Source organism: Paroedura picta, chromosome 3 (assembly GCF_049243985.1).
Source record: "Paroedura picta isolate Pp20150507F chromosome 3, Ppicta_v3.0, whole genome shotgun sequence".
Lineage (NCBI taxonomy): Eukaryota > Metazoa > Chordata > Lepidosauria > Squamata > Gekkonidae > Paroedura > Paroedura picta.
In genome coordinates, this window is record NC_135371.1 from 331,236 (window position 1) to 350,769 (window position 19,534).

At 58.9% G+C, this 19,534-nt stretch overlaps 1 protein-coding gene across 3 annotated transcripts in view; it reads left to right on the forward strand.

Moving 5' to 3' along the window:
- COL11A2 (collagen type XI alpha 2 chain) overlaps window positions 1-19,534 on the forward strand; it is a 71,282-nt gene that overhangs the window by 18,160 nt on the left and 33,588 nt on the right. For all 3 annotated transcript variants that reach the window (XM_077324506.1, XM_077324507.1, XM_077324509.1), the window contains 16 exons: window positions 612-653; window positions 756-818; window positions 2,207-2,281; window positions 6,075-6,161; window positions 9,776-9,832; window positions 10,521-10,574; window positions 10,824-10,877; window positions 10,984-11,037; window positions 11,568-11,621; window positions 12,374-12,427; window positions 13,073-13,117; window positions 14,169-14,222; window positions 14,323-14,367; window positions 15,942-15,995; window positions 16,536-16,580; window positions 16,670-16,723. In XM_077324506.1, coding sequence (XP_077180621.1) covers window positions 612-653; window positions 756-818; window positions 2,207-2,281; window positions 6,075-6,161; window positions 9,776-9,832; window positions 10,521-10,574; window positions 10,824-10,877; window positions 10,984-11,037; window positions 11,568-11,621; window positions 12,374-12,427; window positions 13,073-13,117; window positions 14,169-14,222; window positions 14,323-14,367; window positions 15,942-15,995; window positions 16,536-16,580; window positions 16,670-16,723 — 891 coding nt within the window. The remainder of the gene's footprint in view (window positions 1-611; window positions 654-755; window positions 819-2,206; window positions 2,282-6,074; window positions 6,162-9,775; window positions 9,833-10,520; window positions 10,575-10,823; window positions 10,878-10,983; window positions 11,038-11,567; window positions 11,622-12,373; window positions 12,428-13,072; window positions 13,118-14,168; window positions 14,223-14,322; window positions 14,368-15,941; window positions 15,996-16,535; window positions 16,581-16,669; window positions 16,724-19,534) is intronic.

A 19,534-nucleotide genomic window follows, 5' to 3' on the forward strand; every position in this document is an offset into this window, starting at 1 on the left:
GTCCAGCAGACTCTGACCCCTCTCTCGTTGAGAGGCCCGGTGTTATTGAAACATAACATTTACAACTGCACATGAGCATACTTATATAAGGCTGCAAGTTGTGCAGATTTCTGCTGGTACATTGTTAAGGATGCCTTGTTAGCTACAAGCCTGTGTTGTCTAACGTTTGAAGGATAGACTCGCTGTGCTGGACACGGGCCAGGAGGGCGTGCCCCCATGGTAGCCTGCATCAGCACAAACACCAGCGAGCCCTACAGTTGGGCTTGGACGGGGGAGAGAGCTGCCAGAGAGCTTGGGCAAATAAAGGACTTTTCACTCGGCTCTGGAAACTTAAAAGGCTAGGCTGCGCGAGGAGTGCACGGCATACCTGAGGTGTCACCACTAAGAAGCCCCTGCCTCCCTCTGGCTGACCCCTCCCCCGCACCAGAGGGGAGGGGGGCCACTCCAGCAGGGTCTGCATTAACATGCTGGCGTCGCTGGAAGGAGGAGGTTTGCCAGAGGCGTCTTCTGCTCATGCGGGACACTTGAAGAAGCCCACCTACTTAAACAGTTGGAGATGGGTCTGCCCGTTCCCAGCCTGGCCCACACTCTTTCTCCCTCTTTCTCTGCAGGGGATGCTGGTGGAGGGTCCCCCTGGCTCCGAAGGGCCTCCGGTAAGTGGCTGGGGTCCAGGGAGGCATGCCCCTCTCCCCTGCCCCTGGGGCTGCTCCAGGGGCCACACCTGAGTGCTCTTCCTTTTTCTCACCCCCCCCCAGGGTATCAGTGGGCCGCCAGGCACCCAAGGCCCCCCCGGACCTCCTGGAGACTCTGGCGAACGGGTGAGCAGGGGCCCCACTGGACATTCCCCCCAGGGAAGAGCTCGGGGCGGGCGGGCAGGCGTGGGGGGGGGAGGCAGCAACAGCTGTGCGGAGCTCCCCGTTTGCCCCCCCTGCTGGCACAGGTGTGGGCTCTGGGTGGGTCTGTGTGAGAATCTCCAGGTGGGCCCAGTTAGCCGGCTTCACCTGTGGAAAGGAAGTCTTTATTGAGGGAATGAGGAGAGGGTCTTTGCTAAGCACCCCCATCCCCTTTGTCAGAATTCCAGACTTGTAAACAAGAACTCTTCTTTGAGAAAAGATTCTTTATTTCAGGCTGAAGCATCAGGCACCATATAGACAGAACTAACTGATACAGGCAAAGCATTACAATGTAAAACCCAAAGATCCCTCCCATGAGCAGCTGGTAACTCAGGTGTCAGGGAGAAGCTCACAGGTGCAGCTTCTGGGAATTAAGCCAAGGTGGGATTTTTTGAGAAACTCTGGCCCTAATGAGCTACATGACCTTGAAGCTGTGAGCGGCATCTAAACTCTAGAAGCTGGCTAAAAGCAAGGAAAACGGTTCACTGGTGCAGGTCAGGCTAATGTGAGCAAACCTCACACCTCTTTCATGGCAGAAGACCAGGCTTCTGACTCCCTTACCTGCTCCTGGCTCACGACCCCCCTCCCCTGCATCAAGTGGTTTGGGTGCAAAGACCACTGTTGATAAAACGGACAGTCGCTCTCTGGCTTTTCCAAGCAGATGGCGTTTCCTGGGGGCAGCCGAGCAGGCAGAGGAAGAGAGGCTGGGAGAACAGGCCTTTGGGATTCACCCCTGAGGTCTGAAGCAGGGAGGCTAGCCCCAAGAGCCCAGGGGCAGGTTGCATGGCATGGGAGAGACAGCCTGCCTTGCCCCTCATGGGCCTTCAGCTCTGGGAAGGCCGTCCCACCTGCCTCTTGCTGCTCTCCAAGGTACCCCTGGCCTCAAACCGGTCCCTGTCTTTCTCAAAGAATGGGACCTGCAGGGCCATCTAGTCCAACCCTCCACTCAAGGCAGGAAATTCACAGCTCCCTGCCCCCCCCCAGGGTGACACCAATTCTATGCCTAATTCTGTGATTCCTTTTTGTGTTCCAGTACAGAGGGTCACCCTGCTGGCCAGAACCAAGTCTGAGTCCAGGGGCACCTTTAAGGCCAAACACGTTTTAGTCAAGAGTTGTGCTTTCACGGGCACACAGGCTTTCTCAGAGGCAGACAGAGAAGTGTGTATGCTCACAAATGGTTCTCCCCAGAACAAGATCCTGTTGGCCCCAAAGGTGGCCCTCTGCTCCTTGGTCCGCGTTTTCTTTGGCCTGCAAGCCGTTGTGTTTGGGAGCGCCTTGGGCCGTCCTCCCCCTCACCTTCCTTTCTTCCTCAGGGCCCCCCTGGACGTCCTGGTCTCCCTGGCTCTGACGGCATTCCTGGCCCCCCAGGCACCTCCATGATGCTTCCGGTGAGCCTGGAACTCATTCACGGGCTCATTATGTTCTGGTTAAAAATTTATTGTTTTTACTATTTATTGTTCCACTGTTTCATGATTTATGAGTTCTCTGTATTAGAATCATAGAATAATAGAGTTGGAAGGGATCCCATGGGTCATCTAGTCCAACCCCCTGCACTATGCAGGACACTCACATCCCTATCGCTCATCCACTGTCACCTGCCACCCCCTTGAACCTCTGGGAAACATAAGGACCTCAGGAGAGCCCTGATGGGATCAGGCCAGGGAGGGTCTCTCCAGTCCAGCCTTCCGCCTCACCCAGGGGCCAGCCAGTTCCTCTGCAGGGCCAGCCACAGGGCAGAGAGGCCGAGGCCTTCCCCTGAGAAGACCCTCAGAAGAGCCCTGCTGGGTCAGGCCAGGGAGGGCCCCTCCAGTCCAGCCTCCCGTCTCACCCAGGGGCCAGCCAGTTCCTCTGCAGGGCCAGCCACAGGGCAGAGAGGCCGAGGCCTTCCCCTGAGAAGACCCTCAGAAGAGCCCTGCTGGGTCAGGCCAGGGAGGGTCCCTCCAGTCCAGCCTCCCATCTCACCCAGGGGCCAGCCAGTTCCTCTGCAGGGCCAGCCACAGGGCAGAGAGGCCGAGGCCTTCCCCTGAGAAGACCCTCAGAAGAGCCCTGCTGGGTCAGGCCAGGGAGGGTCCCTCCAGTCCAGCCTCCCGTCTCACCCAGGGGCCAGCCAGTTCCTCTGCAGGGCCAGACACAGGGCACAGAGGCTGAGGCTTTCCCCTGAGAAGACCCTCAGAAGAGCCCTGCTGGGTCAGGCCAGGGAGGGTCCCTCCAGTCCAGCCTCCCGTCTCACCCAGGGGCCAGCCAGTTCCTCTGCAGGGCCAGCCACAGGGCAGAGAGGCCGAGGCCTTCCCCTGAGAAGACCCTCAGAAGAGCCCTGCTGGGTCAGGCCAGGGAGGGTCCCTCCAGTCCAGCCTCCCATCTCACCCAGGGGCCAGCAAGTGCCTCTGCAGGGCCAGCCGCAGGGCAGAGAGGCCAAGGCCTTCCCCTGAGAAGACCCTCAGAAGAGCCCTGCTGGGTCAGGCCAGGGAGGGTCCCTCCAGTCCAGCCTCCTTCCTCACCCAGGGGCCAGCCAGTTCCTCTGCAGGGCCAGCCACAGGGCAGAGAGGCCGAGGCCTTCCCCTGAGAAGACCTTCAGAAGAGCCCTGCTGGGTCAGGCCAGGGAGGGTCCCTCCAGTCCAGCCTCCCATCTCACCCAGGGGCCAGCCAGTTCCTCTGGAGGGCCAGCCACAGGGCAGAGAGGCCGAGGCCTTCCTAAGGACATCAGGAGAGCCCTGCTGGGTCAGACCAGGGGTCCCTCCAGTCCAGCCTCCTGCCTCACACAGGGGCCAGCCAGTTCCTCTGGAGGGCCAGCCACAGGGCAGAGAGGCCGAGGCCTTCCCAAGAACATCAGGAGAGCCCTGCTGGGTCAGACCAGGGGTCCCTCCAGTCCAGCCTCCTGTCTCACACAGGGGCCAGCCAGTTCCTCTGGAGGGCCAGCAACAGGGCAGAGAGGCCGAGGCCTTCCTAAGGCCATCAGGAGAGCCCTGCTGGGTCAGGCCAGGGAGGGTCCCTGCAGTCCAGCCTCCCATCTCACCCAGGGGCCAGCCAGTTCCTCTGCAGGGCCAGCCACAGGGCAGAGAGGCCGAGGCCTTCCCCTGAGAAGAACCTCAGAAGAGCCCTGCTGGGTCAGGCCAGGGAGGGTCCCTCCAGTCCAGCCTCCCGTCTCACCCAGGGGCCAGCCAGTCCCTCTGCAGGGCCAGCCACAGGGCAGAGAGGCCGAGGCCTTCCCCTGAGAAGACCCTCAGAAGAGCCCTACTGGGTCAGGCCAGGGAGGGTCCCTCCAGTCCAGCCTCCCGTCTCACCCAGGGGCCAGCCAGTCCCTCTGCAGGGCCAGCCACAGGGCAGAGAGGCCGAGGCCTTCCCCTGAGAAGACCCTCAGAAGAGCCCTACTGGGTCAGGCCAGGGAGGGTCCCTCCAGTCCAGCCTCCCGTCTCACCCAGGGGCCAGCCAGTCCCTCTGCAGGGCCAGCCACAGGGCAGAGAGGCCGAGGCCTTCCCCTGAGAAGACCCTCAGAAGAGCCCTACTGGGTCAGGCCAGGGAGGGTCCCTCCAGTCCAGCCTCCCGTCTCACCCAGGGGCCAGCCAGTCCCTCTGCAGGGCCAGCCACAGGGCAGAGAGGCCGAGGCCTTCCCCTGAGAAGACCCTCAGAAGAGCCCTACTGGGTCAGGCCAGGGAGGGTCCCTCCAGTCCAGCCTCCCATCTCACCCAGGGGCCAGCCAGTTCCTCTGCAGGACCAGCCACAGGGCAGAGAGGCCGAGGCCTTCCCCTGATAAGACCCTCGGAAGAGCCCTGCTGGGTCAGGCCAGGGAGGGTCCCTCCAGTCCAGCCTCCCATCTCACCCAGGGGCCAGCCAGTTCCTCTGCAGGGCCAGCCACAGGGCAGAGAGGCCGAGGCCTTCCCCTGAGAAGACCCTCAGAAGAGCCCTGCTGGGTCAGGCCAGGGAGGGTCCCTCCAGTCCAGCCTCCCATCTCACCCAGGGGCCAGCCAGTTCCTCTGCAGGACCAGCCACAGGGCAGAGAGGCCGAGGCCTTCCCCTGATAAGACCCTCGGAAGAGCCCTGCTGGGTCAGGCCAGGGAGGGTCCCTCCAGTCCAGCCTCCCATCTCACCCAGGGGCCAGCCAGTTCCTCTGCAGGGCCAGCCACAGGGCAGAGAGGCTGAGGCCTTCCCCTGAGAAGACCCTCAGAAGAGCCCTGCTGGGTCAGTCCAGGGAGGGTCCCTCCAGTCCAGCCTCCTGTCTCACCCAGGGGCCAGCCAGTTCCTCTGCAGGGCCAGCCACAGGGCAGAGAGGCTGAGGCCTTCCCCTGAGAAGACCCTCAGAAGAGCCCTGCTGGGTCAGTCCAGGGAGGGTCCCTCCAGTCCAGCCTCCCGTCTCACCCAGGGGCCAGCCACAGGGCAGAGAGGCCGAGGCCTTCCCCTGAGAAGACCCTCAGAAGAGCCCTGCTGGGTCAGTCCAGGGAGGGTCCCTCCAGTCCAGCCTCCTGTCTCACCCAGGGGCCAGCCAGTTCCTCTGCAGGGCCAGCCACAGGGCAGAGAGGCTGAGGCCTTCCCCTGAGAAGACCCTCAGAAGAGCCCTGCTGGGTCAGGCCAGGGAGGGTCCCTCCAGTCCAGCCTCCCGTCTCACCCAGGGGCCAGCCAGTTCCTCTACAGGGCCAGCCACAGGGCAGAGAGGCCGAGGCCTTCCCCTGAGAAGACCCTCAGAAGAGCCCTGCTGGGTCAGGCCAGGGAGGGTCCCTGCAGTCCAGCCTCATTTCTCACCCAGGGGCCAGCCAGTTCCTCTGGAGGTCCAAGAGAACAGCAGAGAGGCCGAGGCCTTCCGCTAATGTTGCCTCCTGGAACTGGGGAATCCGAGGATGTCTGCCCCTGAATGTGGAGGCTAGCTATCAGAAGATAAGGCATTCCTACGTGAGCCTCCTGGGGAAAGTTGTTCCTAAGGCAAGGAGCCACCATGGAGGAGGATGTGCTTCTGCTCCTTCCCTGCCTCACCTCCGCGGGTGGGACCCTGAGGCCAGGGCCTCTGAAGAGGTTCTCAGCAGTTGCTTTTCAAGAGGACGGTTTCCCCTGCTGTGTCAGGAGTTCTGCTTCTTCTTGTGGGGGCCTCTCTGCGAAGACCAGCGGGGCGGCCTGCAAAGGGCTGAGGGGGGCTGCGGCCTGGCCAAGGTCTTTCTCCGGCGGGGGCCTGACGCCTTCTCCTTCTCTCCCCAGTTCCGCTTCGGGAGCAGCGGGGGGGACAAGGGGCCGGTGGTGTCCGCCCAGGAAGCCCAAGCAGAGGCCATCTTGCAGCAGGCCCGGGTGAGTCGGGGGAGAGTGGAGGAGGGGAGGGGTGGGTGTGTGAAGCCCCCCCCCCCCCGCTCTTTCTGCCTCGCCCACCACATCAGCTGTTTGGAGGTCCCTCACAGTCTCCCCCCAGCGGAAGTCCAGGAGAGGCCTCCAGGACCCACCAATGTGGGGGCAGAGGAGGAGCTTTTAGGAGTCCCGGTTCACTCCTGCAGGCTGAGCTAGGAAGAGGGTCCTTCTGAGGGAGAGTCCAGGGCTGGATCTGCACTTTATTTTTCCCACTGTGGATCCTGCTGAATTCAAATCGATTTGAACTCGGGTCTTCCTCTATCTCCCCCCCCCCCCGATTGAAACAGAAAGTGCGGGGAGGGGAGCCAAGCACAGCAGGAGTCTCTTTCTTTTCTTGAACGAGGGGGGAGGGAGAGGATTGGAGACAGCAGAGGTGGGGGAATAAATCCAAGAGGCAAATCTCTGCTGAGGGAAATTAGGGCTTCTGGAGTGCCGTCACTTTAAGACAAGCCTTTCAGCTGGGAACCAGGAAGTCTTCGAACTAACACCCTGGCCAATCAGGGAAGACTGCTTTGTTACCAGGCATGGAGAACGGAGAATTCGCAAAAAGCAAAAATCTGCACACTTACTAATGCCGGTTTTTCAATTATCAAGGGTTATATCCATTTCTGGATATCTTTATCAATCTTGCATGTTGCAGAGGGGAAATTTAAAGCACCCAACATCAAAATGGAAATCAAATTCTGTGTTGACGGGAGGGATTCATTTGAACTGGGAGTGGGTAAAAAGCCCCCTGCAGACTATACCCAGGAACAACTTCAAGAGGAATAACCGTGGTCTGGAGGGGAGGAGCTTTCTGGAGTGTCCAGCGCTCTCTTCCTCTGAGGGTACCTGAAGAGGTGAGCTGTGACTCCTGAGAGCGCCCCCCCTGCCTCTCATTGGGCCAGCCCTGAAGGTGCTCCTGGCCTCTGGCGCTCTCTCCCTTGTCTAAAACGCATGCTGGCCATTTCCTTCGGCTGACACGGCTGTCATGCAGAATAGCTTTCTTAGGATTATTTCTTTTCTCTTCTTAAAGTTTTAAAAAGCTGTAGAAATTGCCAAGAAACTAAAAAAGAAAGAAAGAACACAATATGTAAACCTAGATAGTAGAGCTGACCTTGAGGGTCATCAAGTCCAACCAGCGCAAACAACACGGGAAATTCACACCTCCCGACTCCTTGTCCTGTGCCCAGAGGAAGTACAAAGACCTCCAGGGTCCCTGGGACGATCTGGCCTGGAGGGAGATCTCTGCCAACTCATGAGGAGGAGGAGGAGGGTCCCGTCATGTGCCTGGCCTGGGTGATTTCGGGCGGGTTCCGTGCCCGTTGCCAGCTGCGGTGATCCCCCCTGTAATCAACCGGGAAGGACAGCTGTGGCAGGGCCCGTTCCGAGTGGGAGCACAGGGCCCCTCCCTGTGGCTGTGTGGTTTCCTGCCCCCGCCCTGTCCCTCCTGGCCCCCTGCCCGCCTTTGCCAGCTGTTGCCAGCAGCGTTCTTGACCCCGTGAATAAATTACCTTCCGCTCTCTGTGCTGCTTCTGTTCCCTCTCTGTGTCTGGGATTGCCTGACAATGCGGCCCGGCCTGCTTGCACACAATGGCTCCGGCGCGAGACTCACTCGCCGTCCGGTGGCGTCTCCTTGCTCAGTAGGCAGCCGTCCAGCTCTTCAGAGGACAGGCAGAAATCTGAAGCTCCCATCAGGTGTGTGGACATGACCCCCTTCATGGGAGGCAAAAGCCCCGCAGGGAGGGATCCGCTTCACAGTTCAGGGCACCGGAGAAGGAGGTTTGCTTTCTGTCCTTGCAGAGGTGGGGGGGAAGGGGGGGGAGCTGCCATTTCCACTCCAGCAAGGAAAGGACTATTTTTGCAAGCCCCCCCAGCCCCCCCTCAAATTCTCAGACAGGCTTCAGCTCCTCAACGCTGGACAAGCAGGACCGTCTCTAAGAGAAAGAGTCAGACATTAGAGGCCTCCCTCTCAGGGTCTCAGTTAATGACTCTCGGCCGTCCGCAGTTAAGGATACATCTGCCCATTAATCGTTAATCATTAATCGCTTATTGGTTTCCTTCACTGTGCTTTCTCCCAGTTGATCAAACCCAAGCCTATGGCAGCCTTGTACACTTTACTTATTATTCCTGTTTGGCCCTCGAATCTGCTAAACATCTTCATTATGCTGCATGCTAATTTGCTGCTCTCCCTCTGCCTCTGTGAATGGGCTGGTAGCTTCCGTTCCATTGTACCTGAGAGAATCCAGAAAACTACGGGGGGAACATTTTAACCTTTGAGGAAATTCAATCAATGCTGACTTAGTAGCTGTCCTCTTACAAAGGAGTATCAAAGGGAGCTTAGAAAGGGAAACAGCAGAATTGCAGCTGATAAGGAAGCTCGACAATGCATCCTCCTGGCCCGAATCCAGACCTGGGTTTCCTGTCTCATGACCTTTGGTGATTTCTCCATGCCTGCAACCACCCTGCATATCACCCCAAACCCAGTCATGCCTGCTCTTGTCATTCACCTGCTGTGGTCATTAGTCCGCTGACGTCATTCAGCATCTGAAATCACTCTTTAAGAGAGAAGGGCCCTCATTCCAGCTGTATCTGAAGAAGTTAGCAAGGACTCCCGAAAACTCCTCCCCTGCCACCAATTTTGGTAGTCTTTGAGGAGCTCCTAGGCTCTGGCTGTGGCTGCTATGGCAGACTTTGAGATGAGCAAACATAACCCACACAGGTATGTACAATGTGTGCTCTCGAGCGGCTGGCTTCTATGCGCCCCATCAGAGTTCATCTTGGGTGCAGCACTAGGCCAGGCCAAGCAGCATTTGTACCCAGACCCAAAACACTCAGTGCTGCACGGCCAGGTTGTTGCACTTCTATTTCTGCAAAGAGAGAGAGGGGCAGTTTTGCCCAGGGGTCACAGTGGTCATAGTGACCAGATTTTTACATACAGCAAAGAGCTACTTACAGGGATGACCACAAAAATTTTCCAGCTTTGTGGACAGACGCCAAATGTACACACCAGTGACACCTAAGTAGTAAGTTTCAACTCGGAAATCTCCAGCAGTTTCTCTCCCTCACTTCCTTTTTAAACTATGTGTCTTTTAATAATTGGAAGAGGCAGCAGATGGGCGGTGAATAAGGAAGAAGAAGAGTTGGTTTTCATGCCCTGCTTGTCACTGTCCAAGAGAGTCTCAAAGCAGCTTACAATCGCCTTTCCTTCCTCTCCCCACAATAGACACCTTAGGAGGTAGGTGGGGATGCTCTGTGAGAACAGATCTAACAGGACTGTGACTAGCCCAATGTCACCCAGCTGGCTTCATGGGGAGGTGGAATGGGGGATCAAATCTGGCTCTCCAGATTAGAGGTCTGCGCTCTTAACCACAGCACTACGCTGGCTCTCTCAACAGGGAGAATGAGAAAGGGGTCGAAAGAGGGAAGGTTTCCGTGTGGGTGGGACTTCCTCCTGCTCAGACTGAGGTTCTTTTGATCAGGGACATCCCCTCTCTCTCTTTCCAATCCCAGGAGTCCTTCTGGGGTCTCCACTTGACGTGACTCAAAGATAACCCTTTCTTTCCTTTTCCCCCCTGCAGCTGGCCTTGCGCGGCCCCCCAGGACCAATGGGATATACTGGCCGTTCTGGGCCCTTGGTGAGTATGGGCAGTGTGTGTGCAGGTCCTTCCAGGGGTCCAAATGGGGAGGGGATGTGTCTGCTTGTGGCAGAAACCTTGACGTGTGTGTGTGTGTGTGTTTCTGGAGGGGGTGGGAGGTGACTCTCTCTGTCAGCCCTGTTAGAGAGAGCTGCCCTTCCAACTGCAGCACCTTCTGTATGGACCGTGGCCCCTAAGCATGGCCTCTGGACTGCCAGAGAGGTCTGTGGTGTGGAGCCCCCTCCGCCCGGTTCCCCTCTCCTGCCCCTCGGGCGGGAAGGAGGAGCCGAGTGTTGCTGAAGCCACTTTGGAGCTCTTCTGAAGTCAGGGGGTGGGCCCCTGTGGGGAAACTCTGCTGCCCCCCCCCCCAGTCCCTAAATCTTAGTGGGGCCGGAGGGGGGAGAAACGCTGCCACTCTGCTACCGGGGGAGGGGGGGGCTCCTTGGGTGTGAGGGTCTGGCCAGAGCCAGGCTGCCTCCAGCTGGAGGCTCTCTGTGAGGGGAGGGGAGGCCAAGGGCAGCCCAGCTCCCAGGGAGGGCTTGGTGGGTTTGTGCCTCCCCAGCCAGACTAGGGGAGTTCAAGCAGGCGGGTGGGGAGGGGGAGGCTCCCGCCCCCAATCTTCATTGTCCTGGGGCCAAAATTGGCTCAGGGAGGGCCACGGAGATAACCGCACCCATTTCTCTTCCAGGGACTACCCGGGAACCCCGGCTTAAAGGGTGACGCAGGAGACTTTGGGCCACAGGTGACAGCCATGGATCTCCCTTTCCTGCCCCCGGGGCCCTTGGCCCGTCTCCCTAGCCCAGAAGTGGCCCCTCCGGCTCCCTTTGGAGCCTGCTGCAGCCTCCGTATGGACCTGAGAGCGAAGGGGGCTCTGCCTACGCTGCTGCCCCCGAAAGTCCTCCTCCCGGGACCCCCCTTCACTGTGGGTTGAGCCCTCTGAATAAGCCTCTGCTCTCTGACTCCCTCCCTCCCTCTGTCTCTCTCTCTCTAGGGCCCGCGGGGGCCTGCGGGGCTGACTGGGCCACCAGGAAAATCCGGCCGGCGGGTAAGTGATTCAGTGGGACCAAAGGCGAGGTGCCTAGATCAGGCCTGAGTTCGAGGGGGCCTCTCACTCACTCACACGTTCTCTCTCTGTGCTCTCCCCTCCCCAGGGTCGAGCCGGAGCAGACGGGGCTCGGGGCATGCCTGGTGAACATGGCGTCAAGGTGAGGCTGCCACTGGAGGGCAGAGGGGGACAGGAGGGCAGTGGGGGGTGGTCTCTGCCCCCGAGACTGTAGGGGTGGAAATATTTTAAACTAGCTTCAAAACCCGTTCCTAAGAACAGGCCTTGAAAGGGTCCCCTCCCTTGGCCCTCAGCCAGGCAGCTTAAGGTAGCCAAATCAAGTGGGGCGGGTGGGAGCTGGGCAGCTTGTTAGCAGGGCCGAGACAGAGCTCCTTAGCAGGTAGTCAGCAGGCCCTCCACCACAACCCTTTGCCCAGGGCCCTCTCCCCTTACTTGCTGCTGGCTCCAGGCACTGAGGCACGTCTGAGAGCAAAGAGGCTGGAGTCCAGGGACGGAGGGCGGGACCTGCAGGAGTAGGGCCAATCAGGGTGCAGCCAGCAAAGCTATTCCAACTTGGACAGCCGGACACGTTCCACCCCCTAGGCTGTTTCACAAATATATAGAGGAACCATGGAAAGGATAAGGATAAAGGAATCAGTTTGTGAAATAGGCTGCTGTTTTTCCTCTCTGCAGGGTGACCGCGGCTTCGATGGACTCCCAGGCCTGCCGGGGGAAAAGGGGCATCGGGTCAGTGGGGCAGAAGGGGGGCCTGGGGGGCTGTGTTCCAGGTGAGGGTGGGAGGGTGAGCCACGAAGACCACCCATCAATGCTCACAAGTTGTGAGCTTGTGTGCACACACAGCCTGTTCTTCTGGCGATCGCAGGGGCCACAGAACTGCGGATTGGGATCTCTGAGCTACACCCCGCCGTAAATGAAGAGCCCTGGAGTTTAGGCTCGCGAAGCGCCTCGTGTGCATGCGTGGAGTCTGTGAACTAGCCCACGTTCAGGGCTGCCTCCATGTCTGCTGCTGCCCCTGCTGTCTTCCTGCCCCACAGCTCCTCAGTTCGCGCCACTCACATCCACAGAAACACCCCCCACGTCAGCAGAGCCTCCCCATTCCCGCCCCCCATTTCCCCCAGACTTTTTCTCTCTGTCTGCTCCTTGACTGGTTTTTAAACTGGCTTCATTCTCCTGGCTTCACCCCCAGGGCTGATTTCCATTCTTCCCTCCACTACCCAGCTTGACCTCAGGCAGAAATACAGCTGGTGAAGCCTGCCCATCTTGCCGCATGTACCTGTTGAATTTCCCACAGCTGCTTCCAGTCCTACCAGCCCCTCTCAGAGTCCCCAGAAAATTGCCCCAGAGAGGTGGCCGGTGTGTCTCCGGCTAGCCAGCCCAGGCTTGGACAGCTGGACGAGGCCAGAGGGCCAACAAGTCCAGTCCAGCCCCCTGCCTTTTGGGGGGCTCACGGCTCTTGTTTCTCATCCCCTCCTCCCCAGGGTGACTCTGGTGCACAAGGCTTTCCAGGACCCCACGGCGAAGACGGCGAGAGGGTCGGTACTTGGGGGGAGGGATGGGCAGGAGGGGGGCAGGGGGTGGGGCTGGGGGATCCAGCAGAGCTGCCAATTCCGGCCTCAGGAAGGGCATGTCGGAATCCTGACTGCAACGGGGAAGGCCGGTCAGCCTGCTCCTCTCCGTGTGGCGCGGGCCTGGGGGTGAGGCTGAGAGAGGGCCGTTGCCAGCTCTGGGTGGGGAAATCCATGGAGATTTGGGAGGGGTGCCTGGGGAGGGAGGGGCGAAGCTCAGCAGGGGATACGGGTGGGACGTCCACTCCTGGGTACACTGCAGGCATTTCCCCTGGAGGAACTCATCTCTGTAGCCTGGAGGTGCGTGGCAGTCCTGGGAGGTCTCCAGGCTGAACCTGGAGCTTGGAAACCCCGCCCGAGACCACCTATCCCGGCTGTGGCACAGGCAGATTTAAACTGATGTCTGCTGGGCCAGAGGCAGGTCAGACTTGCTTGCCCTCTCCAGATCTTGCAACCGAAGCCCGGCTGGCCTGGTTAGTAGTTGGATGGGGGACCCCAAGCGAACAGCAGGGCTGGCAAGGTCTGAAGCATGGGGGGGCCCTGAATCCCACCCACACCCCCCCCCCCCGAACTAATGCCTGCGTGACGCTGAGACCCTTTCCTTCCCTGCAGGGAGACGATGGGGACGTGGGACCACGCGGGCTTCCTGGAGAACCGGTAGGTGCCTCCCTGGCCTGGTGCCCTTGAGGGATTCTGGGAAGTGGGAAGGACTCTGCCAGGGGCCGGGGGGACTGTGAGCTGCCCTTAGCTTCTGACCTGCCAGACGCCAGGCTCTTCTCCTCCAGAGGGCCATTCTAGTCCTGAGAGACCGGAGAGGAGAATTGCCAGGTCCCCCGGACACCGGCAGGGGGCGGGGGGGTGGTGGGAAAACCCTGGAGCTTTGAGGGTGGAGCCCGGGCATGATAGGGACCTCAGTGGGGTACAATGCCATAGGGCCCACCCTCCAAAAGCATCCAGTTTCTCCTGGGGAACTGATCTCTCTAGTTTTGGGGATGAGCTGTAAATCCAGGGGATCCCATGGTTACACCTGGAGGTTGGTATCCCTCCTGGGGTTACTAGATCCAGCTTGGTGTCATGGCTAAGAGCGATGGCTTCTAATCTGCCAAGATGGGTTTTGATTCCCCACTCCTCCATATCCAGCCAGCTGAGGTGGTCCCTCAGATATGTGGGTCTCAACCACGGATAGCCACCTTCTTGTTCTTGGGAAACTCCAGGAGATTTACGGGTGGAGCCAGAAAGGTGAAAAAACAGATTAGAAAAAGAAAGGCAAAAAGATAACAATAACATTTCCAGGTTCTTGTTGACAGAAACATACGCAGTTACCCATTAATCCTAGCTTATAAATTTGTGACAAGATTACTTATTCTAAAATTATTACGAAGTTGTAACAGAACATCTTTTTCTTGAGTCTCTATAAACCTCTCTGTTATCATCAAACCCAAACATTTTCTTTAGTCCCTGAGTCCTGAAACCTCAAATCAGCCAATTATTCCCCCCACCCTCCTTCGTGCAGAGAGCCAGCGAGGGGCTTCTAGTCAGCACTGAATGCGCTTATTGTTCCCTCTCCACTCGGAGAAGTGAGTTTCGCCATCGCTGCCAGTTCTGGGCTCAGCCGTGGGGAGTCTCGCTGTTTCCCAGTTCTTTATGGTCTGTAGAGCCCCCTTTCCATGGCTCTCCCCGAGCCCTGATGCCTTGCTTCTCCTTCCAGGGCCCCCGCGGTTTGCTTGGCCCCAAAGGGCCCCCGGGCATTGCAGGCCCACCGGTAAGTCCTCTGGGGAGGGGAATCGGCCGTCTCCCGGAGCTGCAGACCCCCCGTTCGGCCACTAACCGCCCCGTCTCTCTGTCCCTCCGTGTCTCGGCAGGGTGTGCGTGGCATGGACGGGCCGCACGGGCTGAAGGGGAACCTGGTGAGTATCTCTGCTGCTGGGGGTGGCTGGGCACGAGCAGGAGAAAGTTTGGGTTGCCCCACAGATCTATCATCCATCACCATCTCCTCCCAAGAGATTTATGCCTTGACTGGGAAGAATCCCTCAGGCTCATCGGCCCTTTGAAGCGAGGCGAGGATCGTCCTCTCCTCTGCTTGAGGCCGGGGGACCCGGAACCGACCGAGTCTTTACTTCAGAACTTCTGTACGGAAGCAGAACAGAGTTTGAGACCCATCAGGGCCCCATCTTATTCACGTGCAGGCAAACGTCATCAGGTGGAGCCAGCGAGGCCTAGTGGCGAGGAGCAGCAGCCGCTCGTCTGGAGGGCCAGCTGGGTGAACTTGGGCCAGTCACAGTTCTCTTAGGGCTGCTCGTGCAGAGCAGTTCTGTCAGAGCTCTCTGAGCCCCACCTTCCTCACAGAGTATCTGTTGTGGGGAGGGAAGGGAAGGTGTTCGTAAGCCACTTTGAGACTCCTTTGGGTAGTGAAAAGCAGGGTATAAAACCCACCTCCTCTTCAGAGTCCGAGGTCAGGGGCACCTTTAAGACCAAAATGGTTTTATTCAAGGTCTAAGCCTTTGAGGGGACTCACACGTCCTTGGGCACGATGAAATCGGAATTCCCCACCCCCACATAAATAGGACACAGCATGATGTTTAGAAGAGGCAAGGGCCTTACAGGGATAACAAGCTAAGGTTATCTTTTGTTTAGGTCGAACTCTGGGGGGCAAACCATAGTAAAGGGGGAAAATGTCAAGATTAGCAGCTAATGGAGAGACACATTCCCAGTTGTTGAACGCTGAGAGTAAGGAAGACGTTCGTGGCCTCCCTGGGCAGCACGTTGTGGGGTCAGGAGACTGGACGACTCAGAAAGGCCCCCCCACCCCACCCAATTCACACGAAGGCCCGAGGGCTCAATCCAAGCTCAGTTTCTGGACTGTCGAGAATGACTATAAAAGGATCCTTGTGCAGCCATGCTTGAGGCGGAGCAGCCCAGGCTGGCCACAGTTCAGAAATGGAGCACGGTCAGCCCTGGGGACTCCTCGGGTGGGGTGGGGGGGCCACCCAAGAAGACTCTGCAGGGGGAGGCGGCGGCAAGCCACCTCTGAGCGTCTCGTGTCCAGTCTTGGAGGCTACGTAGGGTCAGCCACCAAGGCAGTCCATGGTCTCGGGGCAGAGTCAGGCAACCTCTGCGCGTGAGCAGAGTGCCCTTCCGTCACTCCTCCTCCACCACCCCCCCCCCCGACTTCTGAGATGAGGGAGAGCACGGGGTCCAGCCTGCAGGGAGTCCGTGGCAGCGGCAACTTCCCACTCGTCTCCTGAGAAGCCCTTCCGCCCAAGACGAGAAAGCCACCAACAGGGCCGGTGGGGTGGAGGGAGACCCCCCCCCCCGGACTGCTGCCAAAGCTCCGGCTGGGAGGCATTTTGGGAAAAGAGAGGATAAAAGTCACCCCGGATCCCCTTTTAACGGTCTCCTTTCCTTGACGCAAGAGAAAGAGACTGCTGGTCCCTCCACAGACTTTATGAGCTGACGTTTTGTGTGATTTTTCCCCAACCAGGGACCCCAAGGAGAGCCTGGTCCTCCCGGCCAGCAGGGAACTCCAGGGACACAGGTGAGTGGGGACCTCAGACAGAGGGGAGCCCCACTGGGTGGGGGCAAGGGGGGGGGGCCCATCTGAACCCGTCTCCAGTTTCCTGCAACGGCTGGCTAGATGCCCCCGAGACCCACCCCCTCACTGGGGCATGATGGCAACAGACCCCACTTCCCCTCTCCTGGCCCCTAACATCTGGTCTTGAGAGATAGACTACCACTGAACACAGAGGCTCCATGCAGCCTCAGTAATTGCTCTGCTTAAAAGCTTCCAAGGAGGGAGAACCCACCACCTCCTCCTCCTCCTAAGGAAGCCTGTCCCACTGAGGAGCCGCCCTGACAGTCAGGGACTTCCTCCTCCTCCTCCTCCTCCTAAGGACCATGGGGACCCAGGGGGTGGCGAGTGGGTTCTGCTGCTACCTGGCGGGCAGCTCTTCTCCTTCCTGGGGCTTGTGCTGGATGGGGGTCTTCTGGGGTTCCTGGGGGGAAGGAGTCTGGGGGGTTGGGGGGCTGGCACTCGACCGGGGCCATCTGATGTGTTTTCCTCTGGATTTCTTTCTAGGGTCTGCCAGGGCCACAGGGCGCCATGGGGCCTCCGGGGGAAAAGGTGAGGGGTGGCTGCTGCAGGGGTGTTGGGGTCCGGGGGCTGAAGCAGCCGCTCTCGGCCTGACCTCCTCCTTCCTCTCTCCCGCTCAGGGCCCCAGAGGGAAGCCGGGACTCCCCGGGATGCCAGGAACGGACGGACCCCCAGTAAGTTGTATGTGAACCGCCCTGAGCCACATGGAAGGGCAGTATAGAAATCAAACAAACAAATAAATAAGTGCTTGCTCCCTCCCTTCAGGCACTCCTGCCTGGCCTCTGCCCCACACGGCAGGAGACCTCGCGAGGAAGGTGCTGCTGGGGAGTAGCTGTCTCCGGCCTGTCAGCCATTTTGAACAGGAAGTTCTCAGGGTTTCTCCGGCCTGTCAGCCATTTTGAACAGGAAGTTCTTAGGTTTTCTCTGGCCTGTCAGCCATTATGAACAGGAAGTTCTCAGGGTTTCTTTGGCCCAGTATCAAAAATAATTTCTTTTTATTTCAAAAAGGAGAGTTTACATCTATGACAGTGTGATCCCACTGTGTGACACTTGCATTTATGGAAATAACTATAACCCAACCTCAGATATCCTCTTTGGAACAATATTCAACACATCTAGCAGCAACCAAGAGTGAGCCATTCAGGCCTGCTGGATTTGGGCCGACCTGCAGGGCCTCCTCCGTCTTTCTGACTCCTGCCCAGGCAGCCCCTTGAAGAGGCACCAACTGGCAGCTGGAAGGTCTTCTGTCCCTCACAGAAGTCACTGGTATCTTTGCATTCAGGACACAAAGAGCAGCAGAGTTCCTAAAATGTTGATAGTTTTCAAACAAAGGGGTGCTGCTTCTGAGGGGAGAGGGCTTCTCCTCACAGCTTCAGGCCTCCAATCCTTCTGAGGAAATTGCGCCTTTTCTTCCTTATAAGGAATACCCCAACTCTCTAGCGCCCTCTAGCGGACTCAGGGTTACACAAGCAGCCATTCTGAACAGGATCCGAGCAGGCTTTCTCTGGCCCGGCGGCCATTCTGAACAGGATCCGAGCAGGCTTTCTCTGGCCCAGCGGCCCTTCTGAACAGGATCCGAGCAGGCTTTCTCTGGCCCAGCGGCCATTCTGAACAGGATCCGAGCAGGCTTTCTCTGGCCCAGCGGCCATTCTGAACAGGATCCGAGCAGGCTTTCCCTTGCCCAGCGGCCATTCTGAACAGGATCCGAGCAGGCTTTCTCTGGCCCAGCGGCCATTCTGAACAGGATCCGAGCAGGCTTTCTCTGGCCCAGCGGCCATTTTGAACAGGATCCGAGCAGGCTTTCTCTGGCCCAGCGGCCATTCTGAACAGGATCCGAGCAGGCTTTCTCTGGCCCAGCGGCCATTCTGAACAGGATCCGACCAGGCTTTCTCTGGCCCAGCGGCCATTCTGAACAGGATCCGAGCAGGCTTTCCCTTGCCCAGCGGCCATTCTGAACAGGATCCGAGCAGGCTTTCCCTTGCCCAGCGGCCATTTTGAACAGGATCCGAGCAGGCTTTCCCTTGCCCAGCGGCCATTCTGAACAGGATCCGAGCAGGCTTTCCCTTGCCCAGCGGCCATTCTGAACAGGATCCGAGCAGGCTTTCCCTTGCCCAGCGGCCATTCTGAACAGGATCCGAGCAGGCTTTCTCTGGCCCAGCGGCCATTCTGAACAGGATCCGAGCAGGCTTTCTCTGGCCCAGCGGCCATTCTGAACAGGATCCGAGCAGGCTTTCTCTGGCCCAGCGGCCATTCTGAACAGGATCCGACCAGGCTTTCCCTTGCCCAGCGGCCATTCTGAACAGGATCCGAGCAGGCTTTCTCTGGCCCAGCGGCCATTCTGAACAGGATCCGAACAGGCTTTCTCTGGCCCAGCGGCCATTCTGAACAGGATCCGACCAGGCTTTCTCTGGCCCAGCGGCCATTCTGAACAGGATCCGACCAGGCTTTCCCTTGCCCAGCGGCCATTCTGAACAGGATCCGACCAGGCTTTCCCTTGCCCAGCGGCCATTCTGAACAGGATCCGAGCAGGCTTTCTCTGGCCCAGCGGCCATTCTGAACAGGATCCGACCAGGCTTTCCCTTGCCCAGCGGCCATTCTGAACAGGATCCGAGCAGGCTTTCTCTGGCCCAGCGGCCATTCTGAACAGGATCCGAGCAGGCTTTCTCTGGCCCAGCGGCCATTCTGAACAGGATCCGAGCAGGCTTTCTCTGGCCCAGCGGCCATTCTGAACAGGATCCGAGCAGGCTTTCCCTTGCCCAGCGGCCATTCTGAACAGGATCCGAACAGGCTTTCTCTGGCCCAGCGGCCATTCTGAACAGGATCCGAGCAGGCTTTCTCTGGCCCAGCGGCCATTCTGAACAGGATCCGAGCAGGCTTTCTCTGGCCCAGCGGCCATTCTGAACAGGATCCGACCAGGCTTTCCCTTGCCCAGCGGCCATTCTGAACAGGATCCGAGCAGGCTTTCCCTTGCCCAGCGGCCATTTTGAACAGGATCCGAGCAGGCTTTCCCTTGCCCAGCGGCCATTCTGAACAGGATCCGAGCAGGCTTTCCCTTGCCCAGCGGCCATTCTGAACAGGATCCGAGCAGGCTTTCTCTGGCCCAGCGGCCATTCTGAACAGGATCCGAGCAGGCTTTCTCTGGCCCAGCGGCCATTCTGAACAGGATCCGAGCAGGCTTTCCCTTGCCCAGCGGCCATTCTGAACAGGATCCGAGCAGGCTTTCTCTGGCCCAGCGGCCATTCTGAACAGGATCCGAGCAGGCTTTCTCTGGCCCAGCGGCCATTCTGAACAGGATCCGAGCAGGCTTTCTCTGGCCCAGCGGCCATTCTGAACAGGATCCGAGCAGGCTTTCCCTTGCCCAGCGGCCATTCTGAACAGGATCCGAGCAGGCTTTCTCTGGCCCAGCGGCCATTCTGAACAGGATCCGAGCAGGCTTTCCCTTGCCCAGCGGCCATTCTGAACAGGATCCGAGCAGGCTTTCTCTG